This window comes from Ochotona princeps, chromosome 11 (assembly GCF_030435755.1).
Source record: "Ochotona princeps isolate mOchPri1 chromosome 11, mOchPri1.hap1, whole genome shotgun sequence".
Taxonomy (NCBI): Eukaryota; Metazoa; Chordata; class Mammalia; order Lagomorpha; family Ochotonidae; genus Ochotona; species Ochotona princeps.
The window spans coordinates 65,513,713-65,530,067 of record NC_080842.1 but is presented as its reverse complement, the minus strand read 5'-3'; the positions used below and the strand labels follow the sequence as shown (position 1 = coordinate 65,530,067).

Sequence of the window (16,355 nt, the reverse complement as noted above, 5' to 3'; positions counted from 1 at the left end):
TTGTTAGAGATTTCTCATTTTGTATTGCACACATCAGCAATTCACCTGCTCTCCTCTGTTAACCTAGGGTGGCAGTGGCTCTTGCCAATCACATGGCACAAGTGGTTTACCCATGGCACTCAGGCACAAGGATCTGTTCTAGAATCAATGAATTCAAATGTTCACCTGCCTCCCAGTCATGAGGTGTTAGTAACTAGTAGTTACTTCTGAAACTCTGCAAGGTTTCATAAGAAGGGAACAAAATTCCCAGGGATAGGAGTTGTGGGTTAACCATCTTGACACACAATGGGTATCTTCCTTTCCACAAATGGTCCTGTCTCCCTTCCTACTTCTCCATGTTCACTCTTCCCTTACCATGGGAGCTGGAGTTCTCATTCTAACCTAGATTATCCTTTGGAGAACAGTAACTAGTACCATCATACATACATACTTAAGTGTGAATTACTACCGCAAACACAAGCAGGAAATGTTTTCATTTCCACAAAGGAATTCTGGAGGGCGATGCATAGCCCGACAGTGGATATCAGTTACTGACATGTGTAAAAGGCTTATTTGGAGAACGCATTCCTGGAACTTGTCACATCACCAAAGACAGTCTGTTTACACAAAGGATGGAGTGCTTCATCCTTCCAAGCAAAAAAACGTATCATAATGAAAGAATTTTGGAGGATCTCCTTCTTGATGGACTAATCAGTGACCACATAGCATGTTTATCTTCTTTCAATATTCTTGTCATTTTCAGCATAGTTTCTGTTTTGTTTTCCAGGTTCTTCATTATTAATGAATTTGAGATGGAAGAAAATGCTAGGCAATCATACTACTGTAAGCCCATTTCTTCTGTATAAGAGGAAATGTTAGTAGCATATTGACTCTGTTTGAATAGTAATAGCTTCTTAGTTAGCCTACATTTATTAGCCAGAAGAAAATTGCAAAAGAATGAATAGAACCTTTGGAATCAGAAAGTTCTAGATTTGAATCCTACGGATTCTCTTTAGAGTTAGATAGGTTCTCCAAATTTCTGTTTTCTCCTTCACAAATTGAGGAAACTATCCCCAGATAGGGTTGTTGAGAAAATACAGTAAATGAAATTATGTATGTAGACTGTCTAGTATTGTGTGTGGCACAAATGGAATCATAGTAAATGATTGCCCTACACACAAAAGAAGCAGAACCAGAGGAAAAATGGATTCCTAGACCCAAATATGTCACAGCGTGCCCTTGGATGCATGCCAGTCATTTCTGGGGTGCTCCTTTGACTTGGAAGTCTCCATTCATTTCCTGAGTCACAGCAGAGCAGCTCTGACTCTGTCTCTGCTAATACATTGGGATTCTCATTAAGCTACTTTGGAGGGAAGACCTCTTAAGCTAAAAGCTGATGAACAAAACCTTTATGAACACATCTGAATCAATATGAACTGATATGAAATATGAATATTTCTAAGACTAAAGCTCATAAAGTGTCAAGCTTCCATGAAGTATTAATATTCACTTATTTTGTTGTGAATTTAATACAAAACACCATTTCCCGAACACCAACCATGTCTACTTGGTATAGTGGTTTTCGTGTACTCTACCTAAATGGAATATTTTCTTTAAAAAGACCAAAGACCAATGCAGAAAAATTACTAACAAGTGCTGCCAACTTACTACTTGAGAAACAGGCTGTTGGTGTTTGCTAACTTTATTTCATAAAAGTTCTTGGAAACAATGCAAAATAATTATTGAGGATCTGAATAAGTTCTGTTTCAGGTGCAATTAGCAGAATCTGTGGGGATTTGGGACATTTGGGCACACTGCCTTAGAAAACTTTGCTTGAGTCACTTCCAGAATGTTGTTTCTGGTATCCTGGCCAGGAGAAATGAGGAGGATACAACTGTCCCAAATCACCCCCATAGAACATTAGCAGCAGTGGGGTCAATATATCCAGGTTTTCAAAGAGTTGCATGGAGATGAAGTCCCATAATTCCTTGTGATATGCCTGTGACAGAAGCTCCTGCTTTGACAAAAAGGAGGTATGTATGGCCATTCAGCCATCATTAGCAAAATGTCTTCACAATGCAGAATAGAGATATTTGGATGCTACAATTCCCCCATTTAAGGGGAGGGGATTTTTAGGTATTTAAGCAAAGATTAGCAGGGTTTAATGTCAGGCATTTGTCCCTTCTGTGTTTGTGCAAATGGAATGCAGGGCAGGTGGAATTTTTGATGAATTTCTATTAGAAAAACATTTTCAAAAGTGAATGCCTAGTACGTAGTCCTTCTGGTGGACTGCTCAGTTGTTCATCTTTAAATTTCAGCTGAAATTGTGGTTTTCGTACCATTTTAAATGAGCAAACTAGTTGGGGGCTGTTAGGTTCAGAGATGATTGAGAATGAAAGAAACAGGCTTTTAGTTCAGACACGTTTTATTAGTCAACAGAGGAAGCCTGATGGAACACTCCCTGATGGAAAGCTGCCTGGGACCACTTCACATGGCGGAGTGGCCACATGAGGGGACACAGCGCTGGGCTTTTATAAACCCTAGGCACAGCGGATGGAGAAGGCAGCAGCTATTCAGTTTGCACATGCTTGTGACATGTGGTGTGGGATACTCATCATGGTAGGTGCTGACCTTCTGTGCAGAGACAAGGTTAGGGTGATTGGCCATTCCCAGCATTCCTGAACAGAGTATCGGTCAAGTCCCTTCTGCTCTGCCCAACCTAAAAGGGAACTTTCTTGGAATCAAACTATCATGTACCTCCAAAATGGTGAATTATTACAAAACTCAAGCTCCTTATAAAACAAAACCAAGGAATCTGCTTTTTCTAGGGCACACCATATGCAAGATGGGTAACTTTAGGATTGAATCTGAGTTGAGTGTGTTGAGTGCTTTCTTGAAGAAAAATTAAGTGGCTTCTTGGAGTGAAAGGAAGAGGGAAATCTTGGTTATCACTGGGCATTCTCAAGTAATTACATCTTCAACTTGTCCTGGACCCTAGGCAGTTTCTCCATCACCTACCTTTATGATGGAAGTTAAGGGAAACTGAAGGCTTTGTGGCTTATTTCACATGTAATATATATGGAATAAGAAAATATATGTATGTATTTATATTTCTTGCTCATGAGTGGTAAAAAGATGGGCATAGCATATTAAGAGGAATTAATGTCTTCTCTCATCAGAAAAAAATCTGTGTATCCCTCTTAATCAATACAATTAATGTAGGTTTTATCTAAACTTGTTTTTTTAGCTGCTTTTTTCACTTGAAATCCAAAATCAAAAGGGTCTCCAATTAAGAAAACATTTTCTGTTGTGCTGAATTCATGTTACCGTACTGTGAGCTCTGACATTTTGTTTCTGTGGTAACCAAAATCAGCTGATTAGTTGGCATGGCAACAGAAAAGATGTAATCCCAGCAGACACACTCTAATCAATGCCCCGGGCACAGATGGTCTCCAGAGGATCAACAAGAAAGAGGCTGGCAGGCATTCAGCAGATCACGTGCTAGCTTGAGACTAGGCCAGGAACAAGGGAACTAAAAAAGAACATTTCTAAAACTAACCGTAGCTTTTTAACCCCTTCCTTTCTTTAACTAATTGTAAAGCAATATTGAGCATGTAGCTGTATAATCCACCGACTTTCAGGTAGCTTGTAGAGGTGGCAGTCATCAATTCATTTTCTCAGCTTTGAACAGTGTGCCTGGAAGGGTGCTTTCTGATCCCCAGGTGTGCAAAGCTCATTGTGCTTTACTTGACCACAGAGAATATGTAAGTGTACGTATTTATTACACATTCCAGCAATATGACCGCTGATATTATAACTTTATTAGAGCTGGGAGAAGGCTAGGCATTCTCGGATCTGACATGGCACACAGGCCAAACCAGGAATGATGAACTCGTGGTTAAAGACCCGAGTTTCTCTACAGTACTTTTCTTCATAGTCAAGAATTTCATGATAAATACTCATGAATAGGAAAACCAAAAATAAAAACAAAAACTTACAGAGGTGGTGACAATTGTCCAGTAATGGTTGCAACTGTTGTTGTCCTACAAGACCTCTACATAACGCCAAGAAGGTCATGGTGGAAGTGTTCCTCCAACATCCCAGCACCACAACCTCACACAGAAGCATGAGTCAGGCGTCTTTGATTCTGAAATCACTGGAGGATGCTCGCCTCATCATAGAGCCTCATTTTCTATTAGAGACCAAATTTGAAGCCATGAAAGAAAGGCTTTATGACAGGTTTTTAAATTCTAATTACAAATTTATCCATGATCTATAATGTTCCTGGTATCAGGAAATTACAAGATGCTCCCTCTCTTCCTGCGCAATGTTTAATATCACTGTTGGTTAGAATTGCAGCTGAGTTTTGTTTTACCAGTTGGCCACATTTTTATGAAAGCAACTCAGAACCACTGGGTTAAACACTATTTGGGGAATGAGAGATTATTAGTAAAACAAATTAGAGCAACGTGATAAGCTGCCTACACATCATGTGCTAAGGCATTAATAGTAAAATAATAATAATAAGCATTGGCTTCTGTACTCTTTCTTTATGACACTGAAAGTTCACAAGCTCTTTGTTTCATTCTAAATATCCACAGTATCTTATTATAGGAAGATGAGATATTTTAAATTAACATAAGAGCAAGAAAGAAATTATAGAGATTCTTTTCAAGTTTGGGTTGTGTACTAATTACCAAGCAGCGGAAAATAAAGGATTGAAAAAAAAAGAACCCCTTCAAATATTTTAAAAAATAAGTATACTTAATTATCATCTGGACCAGGTCCACATAACTAAGACATATTCCTCAGAAAATGGCAATTTGCTCTGCAGTATGGAAACGGCACATACATTACTATTGAGTGGAGTAAGGTGGGTGGTCTGGATAAGTCATCCAGGGACTGGGAGAGTTGTGGTTGGCGTCCTGTATCTTGGATGCCTCATCAAACCGCTTCACTCTCAGACAGGGCTGAGGGGCAGTCCCAGAAACGAAATACTGCACCCCAGGCAAACCTGGCTCAATTTGGGTGAAAACCACAGTTTATCAGTTCATCAGAATACCAGGATTCTTTTTGTTTTAAAACAAGCCTGGAATGTTCAACACTATACCTTTAAAGCAATGAGCTATGCTCATTTATGAAGACATCTGAATCTGAGAAATAAAGAAACAGAGTAAATATATAAAAAGGCTCCTACAAGGTACAGTCTATTTTCCAGTGGCTACAGGCTTTGGAAGTAGCTCCTTAATTATGACAAAGCTTTATTCAATTATCATGGATTTTTTTCCCCCTTAAAGCATAAGAGGTTGGTATGTTTGCCTGAATTAGCTAAATGTAACATTAAGCATAGATTTTTTTTTTTAAAAAGAAAAAGTGATCATGAAGCACAGAGAAAAGCTTTCTGAGCAGTACTCAGACTTGGTAGCAAGCCAAATAAATAAGCGCTGTTTCCACCCGAATTCCAGAGTGTGTGGACGTTCTACACCTCCGGAATGAGGAGGGGGTAACGGTAAACTCAGCATTATTTAGGGCATCCTTTTTTCCCATAGAGAAAATCTCTCTTCCCAGCACAGACTTCTGCATTCCAGTACAGCTTCTTTGTTTGCTCTCTGCCCAGTCATTTAACCAGAAAGACAGAAATCCGCACCCCTGTACTCCATGAAAATATCCACTGGCAAAATCAAAATACCACAGAATCAGTGACAGTTGATAGTTTGCCTTTGACTTTCTCTACCAGCATGGGCAAAGATGAAATTGCACCCAGAAAAACCAGTGAATGAACAACAAATATTTTGTCTGCATTCTCACAACCTAACTGCATCAGTAACAGCTCATCTTTAGTTTTATCATTTGTGTGTTTTGTTCCAAAAAAAGATAGTAAAATAGTTAACAATGCAAATTACTTTCACGACAAGTCATAGTCAAAGTGCAACTGACTAGCATTCATCCAAACAAACTTGTTGTAGATTTGTGCTTAGCAACTTCTTTTCCTGGGAGAGAACGAAACAAGGGTCAATTGCAGTGTTCCAGAACGTTTCATGGTGGGAACATTGGTCAATTTTCCGTGTTTGTCAATGGTCATCGGTGTAAAATACATAGAAAATGAGGTGAAATAATTATCTCCTGTACGTTCAGTTTCACATGCCTTGGTGAGGGCTTTGAACTTTGTTTCAAACGCTAAGTTACCAGCAACTGATACTCTTCCATTTTCTTGTTCACTTTGAACCATTTTATGGCTCTATCATGACCCCAACATGAGCTGCTTATTTGATGTATTACTTGAACAATGGTAAAACTTCCAAGAATTCAGAGAAACAAACTAATCTCTGAATTACCTAATTTCATTCATATTTTTGGAGTGTTTTTATGCTCCTTACCAATTATCATTGTATTGTAATTAATAGATTCTCTCATTTAGCAAAATTTGAATATAGCTTTTAAAAAATCTTAAGAAAACATCGATACTGACTGCACAATAATTGGAGAATGTTCTTTCAGCTGATGAGGCCCATTTCTAGGAAAGAAAAATTCCATTTCAGCAACGAAAGCTGCAACTCGTGTTGAGTTTTGAGGCTCTCCCCTGTTTGGTATTTGTGTTCTCGATGTCACCAGCACACATCTAAGGCTTGTGTTCAGAGTCTAGCTAGCCATCACTGAAAACAAGATTCCTTCAAGTTCCTAACACTGCATGGCTGAAGATACGAGGAATCATCTCAAAGTTCCCAAAGACAATGATAATTATCCTCCATTACTTCACTCTGAATAAAGTGCCCTGTGAGGCCTGTTTTCTATATTGTACCTTGGTAAACATGGGCTTCCCATGCTGAGTGACCATGGCACACTGGTCGCAGTCCACTGTGATGGATGAATTGTGGTATGACTCTTTCGAATGCTTGAGGATGTAATACAGGTCGGTCACCCCTCCTTCAAACACAGTGCTAAAATAACGGGGGATGAGGGTTCTGCCGATAGCTGGGAGAGAAACAGAGAAAGCAATCATTAACCAAAGTATCCAGCTTCCCCACATCCTTCCCACAGCACTGTCAAACCTACTCTAACTGGGTATAAAACCTTCCAAGAATCCTCACGGAGGTAATAAAAAGGCATGACTCCTTCTGGGTGCAACCAACACACACACACACACACACACACACACACACACAAGCATATGGTCACTTCTCCAGATTGTGTATCCAGTTGAAGTTAGTTAAATAATAGGGAAATGAGGGAAATATATTAGCTTTGAAATGAGGGAAATATATTAGCTACTCTGTACCTTGCAGATAGTTCTTAAGTGAACATATTTTCTAGAACATGACACATTGATATTTCATGCATTCAACCACTCTTTCAGTTACGAACAAGTTTACCAATCATGCTTTATTTTTATCATTAACAATTTTAATACAAATTTTAATGACATAGAGCTCTGTAGTATGTTAAATATTTGGACTTTCTCTCATTGGAACTTCAGAACAATCTTAACAAACATGGATTTGAGACCAAAGGGGATAAGATGAATGCTTCCAGAGGCTGTTGGGGCCCATACATCCTGTTTATTCACACCAGAACTGCTGCTTCCTCCAGCACCATCTTTTTAATTGCTTTAATGAAATCTCTAAAAAGTAATTGCATCTCCATATGCAAAAAAAATCCATGACTATGCAAATACTAATTATTCTACCTGCCCTTGAGCTGGATAAAATATCTCTCTGGAATAAATGGCCCACTTTAGGAGAACTTGATGCCTCTACTTGGTTTAAATTTTCATGCCATGTGGTTGCTTGGTTCTGCCCCGTTTTAGTCTGAGTGACCGTGTGAGTAGTTGGGCCTTTCTGATACACAATGCTTAGAAACCTGCCACAAGCCCTTGCTTCAGCAATGCTTTAAAATCTTCTTACACTGGAAATCCTGACTCATATCAGGAATTTTGCCTATGTGCAGATATTAAGGCGAAGTCTTAAAGTCCTCTCAAGCTATACAAGGCTTTGAGTAAATCTCTTACATTCACTACAGAATGCCCCCTGAAAGACAAAAATAACATTTATGCTAAACTACCAAAAAGAGCTTCAGTCAGGGAGATCAGCCATTCAACACTTCATGTTTTTAAAATATTTAATTTCATTTTAAAAGAATCAGTGTTAATCTACTTCGTATGGATCCATATATCTTTTGTACATGAACTTGGAAAAAATACATATAAAGAGAGTACTCTGCCAAACTATTTACTAAAACGATCTTCACAGGATCTTGATATGGGTGATGAGTGTCTGAATAATTTATATCGTGTTATCACTTCATATTTGCTGCTGATAAAATCAATCAACAAGTGTATGCTAAATATTCCAAGACTTTGGTGATTTCAATCTGAATAATCCTTATGCATACATTTCCCAAATACTGTCTAATCTCCAATACTACATATTCATTCTCTGAATACAAAATCCAAATGAGAAATTTGAGTCCACCATATTCTTAAACATATGCACAGCTAAAATCATAAAGAAAATTTTGTAATGCTAAAACCATATTGTATCTTGCTAAAGATATAAAATTAATTGAATGCATTTTAAATATTCTAAGTTGAAGCTAATTACCATAAATCAGCTCAGGCAATTTAACAATTTAGAATCTGTAATTTTGATAATCAATACAAACCATAAAAATGTGGAGGAAAGGTGAAAATATTTCACTACATTATCTAAGGAATTGTCACATTAGGTAGGTTATGGAAAATAACCACCACTGGATTAGTCACATAATTGTTTATTCATCATGAATGCTGCATAATTTCATTCCTTTAAAGCACTATATGCTATCTGTTATGATTTTCACTCACAGCATAAGAAAGCTAAAATAGTGAAAAGGTTAGGATTCCTTAACTTTAAACATAAATTTTTGAGTAGCTCCCCCAACTTCAGAAAATGTGCAAACACACTTAAAGAGAAATACAGTTGCCTTTACAGGATAATTCCTGGCACTCTCAGAAATGATTGTTACAGGTATTGGAAATGTGTTTTCAGCCCTGATTCTTCGGTGGTACTTTGTTTCTATTTTCTTGGGACTAGGCACAGAGCTCCAACTTCCACTGTGTAAGCAACTACTGGTCTCTCAATGACCAGCGACAGTACGATCCACACCTTGCTTATGGTTCTCTCTCTTTACATCTGGACAAACACTGCACCTGCTTTAATTAACAGACATCAGAACAAGACACCTGTGTTGACTTTCAGTTACACCTGAACATGGTCAGAACTGCAATGATCCACTTCGAACTTGAGAAGAAGCAAGTTACCAGGAATGGTGTGCAACTGTGCTTCAGATTGTCATCCTGGGAGGAGCCCAGGGTGCCTGTGTAAAGAGTTCTCGTGGAGAAGAGACTGAATTTCCCAGCCAGAGTCAGCACTTGTGTGAGTGAGGCCATTTTGAAAATGAATCCTTGAGCTCAAGCTGAGTTAATCCAAGTTGGTGTTACATGGAGCAAAGACGCCCCACCCACAGCACACTGTGCCTACAGTGTAGACTCACAAATCATTCACATTCTAAGACATCAAATGTTGGGATGTTTTAAGTGTTTAAATGGATATCCCCAGCACCATTTTTACTAGCCAGGCTACAAGGATGGGCAAATCAGAATTCTTTCCTGAAAGAGGGAATGGAAATTCAGAAGCCCGAGTATAGAACATATGAAGTATAGAACATATGAAGCCAACTCCATCCCTCAGTGTTCTCATTATAGAAAATATGTTCCTCTTAGTGTTTTTTCTTAAACTGGTCTGGATAAGATGCAGTCATTTGTGAACTGAGAAATCCTCACTGGTGTGGTTCTATCATGGAATAGCAAACCCGAATGTGGAAACAGAGGAAGAGATGGGAGGATTCAACCGCAAAGATGTACATGTCTCCACACAACTGTGTTAGAGCTGCAGCAGATCAACAGGAGTGTCAAGGCCTATATTAACTTCCTGTGGCTGCTGTAGATGGTCACAAACACAGTGCATTTTGTTACAGTTGGGACAATCAGACAAGAATTTTGCAGGGTTAACTGCGGTATTAGCAGGACTGAATCCTTTCAGAACCCCTGGGGAAGAACCAGTTTTCCTGCCTTTTTTAGCATCTAGAGGTCACTAGGACTCCTTGACCATTGTACCTTCCCAATCTTCAAATCCAATAGGAGCGGGTTGGGCCTCCCAGGGCAGCACTTTGACCTCTTGTGCTCCCACACAAACATCCCAGAAAGCCAGTTCATTTCAAATTCTTTAGCTTAATCAGATACACAAAACCCTTGCGCCATCATAGGCAGTATGATCTAGGACCTGGAGATCTTTGGAGAGGCCATGATTCTGCTTGCCATGAAGAACATAGTTGCCAAGAGCTTCTGTTTGGGGACAGGCATTATTACATATCTGGGAAAGCCATGCCTGGGGTACTAAATGGGCCTCGATTCGAGTCTTCCATTTCCAGTCCAGTTTCCTGCTAATACGCTTGGGAAAGCAGCAGAAGATTGCTCAAGTGTTTGGTTCTCTGGACTCACATGGGGGACCTAGACAAAGCTCTTGGCTTCATCCTTGTCCAGTTGAGGCTGTCGTGGTCATTTGGAGAGTGAAACAGTAGCTGGAATATTCTCCTTTTCTCTAGGTGCTCCCTCTTTGTTCTCTCTACCTCTTTCTGTAACTGACTTTCAAGTAAACTATTTTTTTAAAGAGCTTCTATTTAGCAATCAAAAACATAAGTAATGTATACACTGTATTCAACACACAGAGGTGTACACATGTAAAACATGTCATATGCAAGAAATTTGCAGCGAATGGGACAGACAACCAGAGTCAAACCCATTTGCATCCGCTGATTTGTTCAGGAGACCTTCCCTGAACCTGGAGCAGGTGAAAAGCACCAAGGCAAATTCTGAAAACTCAAGGTAAAATTTTGTTTCTGTCTTTCAAAGTTGATTTTATCAGGAGAGGTCACAAATATTTAACCATCATATGAGAGAGAGAGAGAGAGAGACAGGCAGAGAGAGACTTCTGTCCACAGGTTTCTTCATAAATGGCCACAACAGCCAGTACAGAGCCAGGCTAAAGCTGGGAGGCTGTGTCTCCCATGTGGGTCAGGTGCCCAAGCACATGGGCCATTTTCTGCTACTTTCTCAAGCACATTTGCAGAGAGCTGGATTGGGAGTGGAACAGCCGTGACTCAAACTGGCAGTCGTAAGGGATGCCAGCGTTGCAGGTGGCAGCTTCACCTTGGTGCCACAAAACTGGCCCCAATTTATAAAAAATGGATTTATGACCATGAACTCATTATCGGTATCTTGTGACTCCTCAATTCAATGTATGATCTTGTTATTTTTGAAGTGTTGAGAAGATTAACATGTTCTTTTAATGTTGTAAATTAGCAAGCTACATAGTATATTTAAAGATAAATTACTTTAAATGAGGAAGCATTTCAGATTTGGATTCATTGGTTTCCTAACTCATCACTTACAACAATTTAAAATCTAGACTTTACACTGCTACATGCACATGCTAACTTATATCTTTAGTTTATACTCCAATCCCTAGAATTAAAATAATTGGAATATTGATATGCATACATCTGCATCGTACTCACATGAGAAGGATTATATCTTTCATATGTTCTTGGGGGCAAGATTAAGACTAGATTACACAATATGTCTTTTTTAAGTAGATTTAGGCCAAAGCATCAAGTGTTGATAAGTATAGAAATCTATATAGCAATGGAAATATTTTCTGTAATAGGTGAGTGGAATGCATTATATATTATTTATTTATTTGTCATGAAAGAAAAAGAAAATCATAGGTTAAATTATTCAGGAGCCAAAATGTGTACAAAGAATGTTTAAATAACAACCTACCTTTTAGGTAAATATGATTAGACCAGAAATAACTACAAATTTGTTTAGTTATGGAGACTGGTGTTCAAGTGTTGTAGGAAGTTTTTCATGGTTGTTCTGTGTTGTTTTCACCTATTTTTGGGCCCTAGAATCTTCTGTTATGTTAATTGTCTCAGCTATGAAGGTGGCATCTTGTTTCATTTTTTGAGATATTATTTCAGAAATTAGGAAATCTATAGGATACTTGCAGACATATTGGCGGATTTTATGCTTGCAATGGGGGAATCTCAACTGAACTTGAACTGTGGTTATGCAACAAGGTGGAGGAATCCACCATGGTGGGAGGGTTTGGGGAGGGGTGGGGAGAATCCTAGTACCTATGAAACTGTGTCACATAATACAATGTAATTAATGAATTAAAAATAATAAATAAATTTAAAAAAATTTAAAAAAAAGAAAAAAAAAAAAAAGAAAACAACCAGTACAAGTTGGCGGCTCACTAAAAAGATAAAGTTTTTATGCATTCCCCACAAAGCAGAAAGTCACCCTTTTAGAGAACTTCAAATCTGTTAGCATTTGTGAAATGCTTTTCTTAAATTCTTATGGATGTTTAGGAGTAATCAGCAGGAGAGATTTTTTACACACAAAGGAGCCACATGGGAAAATATAAAGGTAGCAATCAAGGCACACATTAAAATAATAAAAAGACTAAAATGTAAACCCAGTGAAGTATTGAAAAAATGGGCAAATTCACAAACTTTTCTGAGACAGCAGTGAGGCGATTTTGCTTTAACTTCACACCCTCTAATATCTGTGAGGTGCGATGGTAAACTTTTTATTATTTTGTTTGTTTTTCATGATATGGGTCCACAGGCACAGAGGTTCCCCCTTCACTCCCCCACCCCATTTCCCCCTGTATTATTAGAATAGCATAGTTAGTCTTTCAATAACAGCCACAAGTCCAACACTCTGCTGTTTATGTGTCTCATGACATTTTAGGTATGGCATTGGTAGAAAATCCAGTATCCTATTGTCAAAGTATATTCAATAGTTTCATTGGCAATTCTTCTTTCATTTGGGAGTAGAAATGCATAATGCCTGTATCTTCACTTCTTGGAATGCTAGTCTCCATTACACAGTTCATCTGTGAGAATATATGTATTTACATATTTAGATGGTAAACTGTTGATACATTCCCTGTTCAAAAAGCAATTCTGAAGGTCTTCAGCTTTTTTCAGAATCCATTGTCTAGTAGGATCTTTTGATTTGGGGACATCATTTACTATTATAAATGTTGCTGACTTCTATGTTTCAAAAACAAATAACTTGAAAAAATCAGAGTTGGAAATCTCATTTGAATGAGAAAGACTTGTGAATAATAATGTGCTAGTACCGCTCAACACTTGGCTGTTACATAGCTAATTATTTTCAACTATGAATAGAAAGAACCGTATCAAAGATATGTTTTTAATGAGGCAATATTAGTTATATTAAAATAATTGATTGTTCTATGATTTCTAAACTCCCTAACACATTTGTTGAAACTGGGAAATTTATACAGTTTTTTATAAAGCTGCTGTCCCCTCAGAAATTCAAATGGAAATTCTCTTACTGAGGTATAGAATGAACACAAGGATTCCTTGAACTTTAAACCCAGCTGTATCCAAACATTAATGAATGTGTTATGCTGCCATGCAAATGAAGAGGATCCTACGAGTAAAATAAATAGTACTGCTCATTTTATTTATGGCAAATAGCCATTCTAAATGTCCAAAATGGTAGAAACGAGCCATGATGAATCCCTGTTGGTGCAGATATTGGTTCAGGGCAAGTGTTGTAACTTTACCTTGGTAAGCTGTTACCATTGTCATCAGATTATACCTTTTACTTATTTTTTTCTCAATTAAAGCAGTTTGACTTAAATATCTTCCCTGATTGCCTCCCCTGTGTTTTCAATGGTTAATTCATTTTTTAGCTGCTTATGAATCCCTGCCATGGTCCAGATGTGCCTGGTACTATAAATAACAGACAAATGGGGAGACAAGATAAAATACGGTGGGATGAAAGACAAGTTCAAGGGAGGAGCTGAAGATGGAGCCGTCTTGACAGAAAAGGTCACATGACAATCTGTAATCAGAATGGTCCAAAACCTAAGGAGCAGTAAGGGCAAATGTGCAAGACAGAAATGAGTTTGGGGATGATGAGACTGGCATGTTTACAGCCTCAGAAAGGAGGTAAGAGAAAGAGGCAAGAACAAATTATATTGAACTTTCTAAGCCATGGCAATGTTGTCTTCTTTTATTCTACATGCAATGACATGGAACTGGAAGATTTTAGCCAATAATATAACCTGATAAATCAATTCTGTTCTTCTGAAACGGGTAATACACTTGCCAACCTGGTCTGAAGCTTTGCCAAAATTTTATCTTCCCCAAAATCTAATGCAGATTTTTTCTTTCATTTCTATTTATCAAATTTTCAGTACCTCAACACTTGCACTAAGGGCTAGATCCTGGAGAAACATAGGAACCAAGTGACCAAGATGTACCCCATTCCTGTGCTTCGAGGCTTCTGACAAAGCCGTTCTTTGTGCCATTTACTCCTTAATGAAGGGAAAACAAATGGTTTCCACCATTTACTCATCACCTGGCACAAATCAGTGAACGACTTGTTGCGTTGCCTGCTTGAATTTGTAGGACCAACATAGCAGGGATTTGCACAAAAATGTGATAGATTTCACCTCATTGAACTTCACATAGTGCTTCGGTATGTTAGTTCCTTGGGATCCTAATCAGGTCATACTGCAGGTTATTTCTCGCAGATGTGTGCTTTTCATAATGGGCAAAAATTCCTTTAGTCCCCGATCCAAGGGCTTAACAATAGCGTTATGCAGCAGAAATGCAGAGCAACTGAGATCTCCTTTTGCCCAAATCTCTTGGTATGAATTGTCTGCCTTTGAGTATGAAGTGGAAATTCCTCATTAGTTTTTGTAATAAATCTGCCCACGCTCCAGTTACTGATGCTCTCTGGAAATGATGCAGGGTCAATCGGGAGAAAGCGAGATGCCAAAGAAATACCTAAGGTCAAGGATGAAGAACATAAGTTGATCCTGTGTGTGTGTGTGTGTGTGTGTGTGTGTGTGTGTTGGGAGGAGATGCCTTAACATGGGGAACAACACGTACTCAAATCTTGTCTCAACAAGCTATTCTGTTGCATAGTGTATTACTCTTTCTTTACGAGAGTGCAATATCCAGTTTAGTTACTGAAACTTCATAACAGAGTTTTGTATCTGGTAGATTTAGTTTTGCTTTCTGTATTGTTATTTTATAATAGCTCTTTCACAGTTACATTGTTTCTAATTATCCAAGGTAAACCTAAAGCTAACTGTTAAATTAAAAAAAATTAGAAGGGAGATTTAATTAAATAAAATATGCTATGAAAAATTGACATCTTTAAAATACACAATATTTCCATACAGGGCTATGACATATATGTCCAATTATTTAAATAGTTATTTTTATCTCAAAGGAACTTCATAGTTTTCTATGCACAGATGCCTACTATTTCTGAAATGATTCTGACGTATTTTAGCATTGCTGGAAGGTTAATGCAATGTTTTTCGTTATATTTCTATTTGGAATTCAGACACTTCACTGAATGCTTTTGTTAATATTTTCTGGAATTTTTTTTAAGTTTCTATGCAAAGAAATCTCTCGTTCCCAACTATTAATAATTTTATTCATTTTTCTCTTTTTCAACATACTTATGGCATTTTTCTCATATTATTGCAATGGTTACAAAACAACTTTCTGAAGAAAGATGAAATAATAAAGGAAGTTGTGTGCACTCTTTTCCCTCTGATAATTTTAGGGAATGTCATTAGGACTAAGGAAAGTACTACATAGTGATTTGAGATCAGATAAATTATTATGGAAAGAAAAATTATTTTTTTGTTACATGTTTTTATAATTTTTAAAGCTGATAGATGTTAGCTTGCTCAAATGTTTTGCTAATAATTATTGAATTGCCTTTTCTTTGGGAAAATATTAACATGGCTTCAATCACTGAATGGCTTTACCCTTTCAGTATAAATCTTACTTTCGTCTATACACACATTTTTGCACAGATCTTTGTATACATTCAACTTCTGAATTCATTCTTTTCTTTAGCAACCATGAGTGCAGACAGTGCAGTCTTGGAGCTAGGGTTTTGAGTATTAAATTAAAATGATATGGACAGAGAGACAGTAAGTTTAATCCAGTGGTTCCCAGTAACATTTCCCATCCCAATAGGCTCCCCGAAGATTTTAAAATGCACACCTAGCTAAACTAATCACGTATTTTTAAAAAAGTCTACAGAAAGAACATGTTTAGTGTGTTGCTGTGATTCAAGCAGGCATGAGCTCAACTCCTGGCTGTCCTGATTAGCTCCTGATGAGTGATTCTGAGGGCACTTATCATCATGTGGAAAAAATAAAATACAAAACACTGACAATTATTTAATAAATGTAATTAGGATATGC

General features: G+C 37.8%; 1 protein-coding gene across 12 annotated transcripts in view; it reads right to left on the bottom strand.

Moving 5' to 3' along the window:
- Positions 1-16,355, bottom strand: part of LDB2 (LIM domain binding 2) — a 340,789-nt gene that overhangs the window by 59,077 nt on the left and 265,357 nt on the right. For all 12 annotated transcript variants that reach the window (XM_058670284.1, XM_058670283.1, XM_036496891.2 and 9 more), the window contains one exon: positions 6,779-6,951. In XM_058670284.1, coding sequence (XP_058526267.1) covers positions 6,779-6,951 — 173 coding nt within the window. The remainder of the gene's footprint in view (positions 1-6,778; positions 6,952-16,355) is intronic.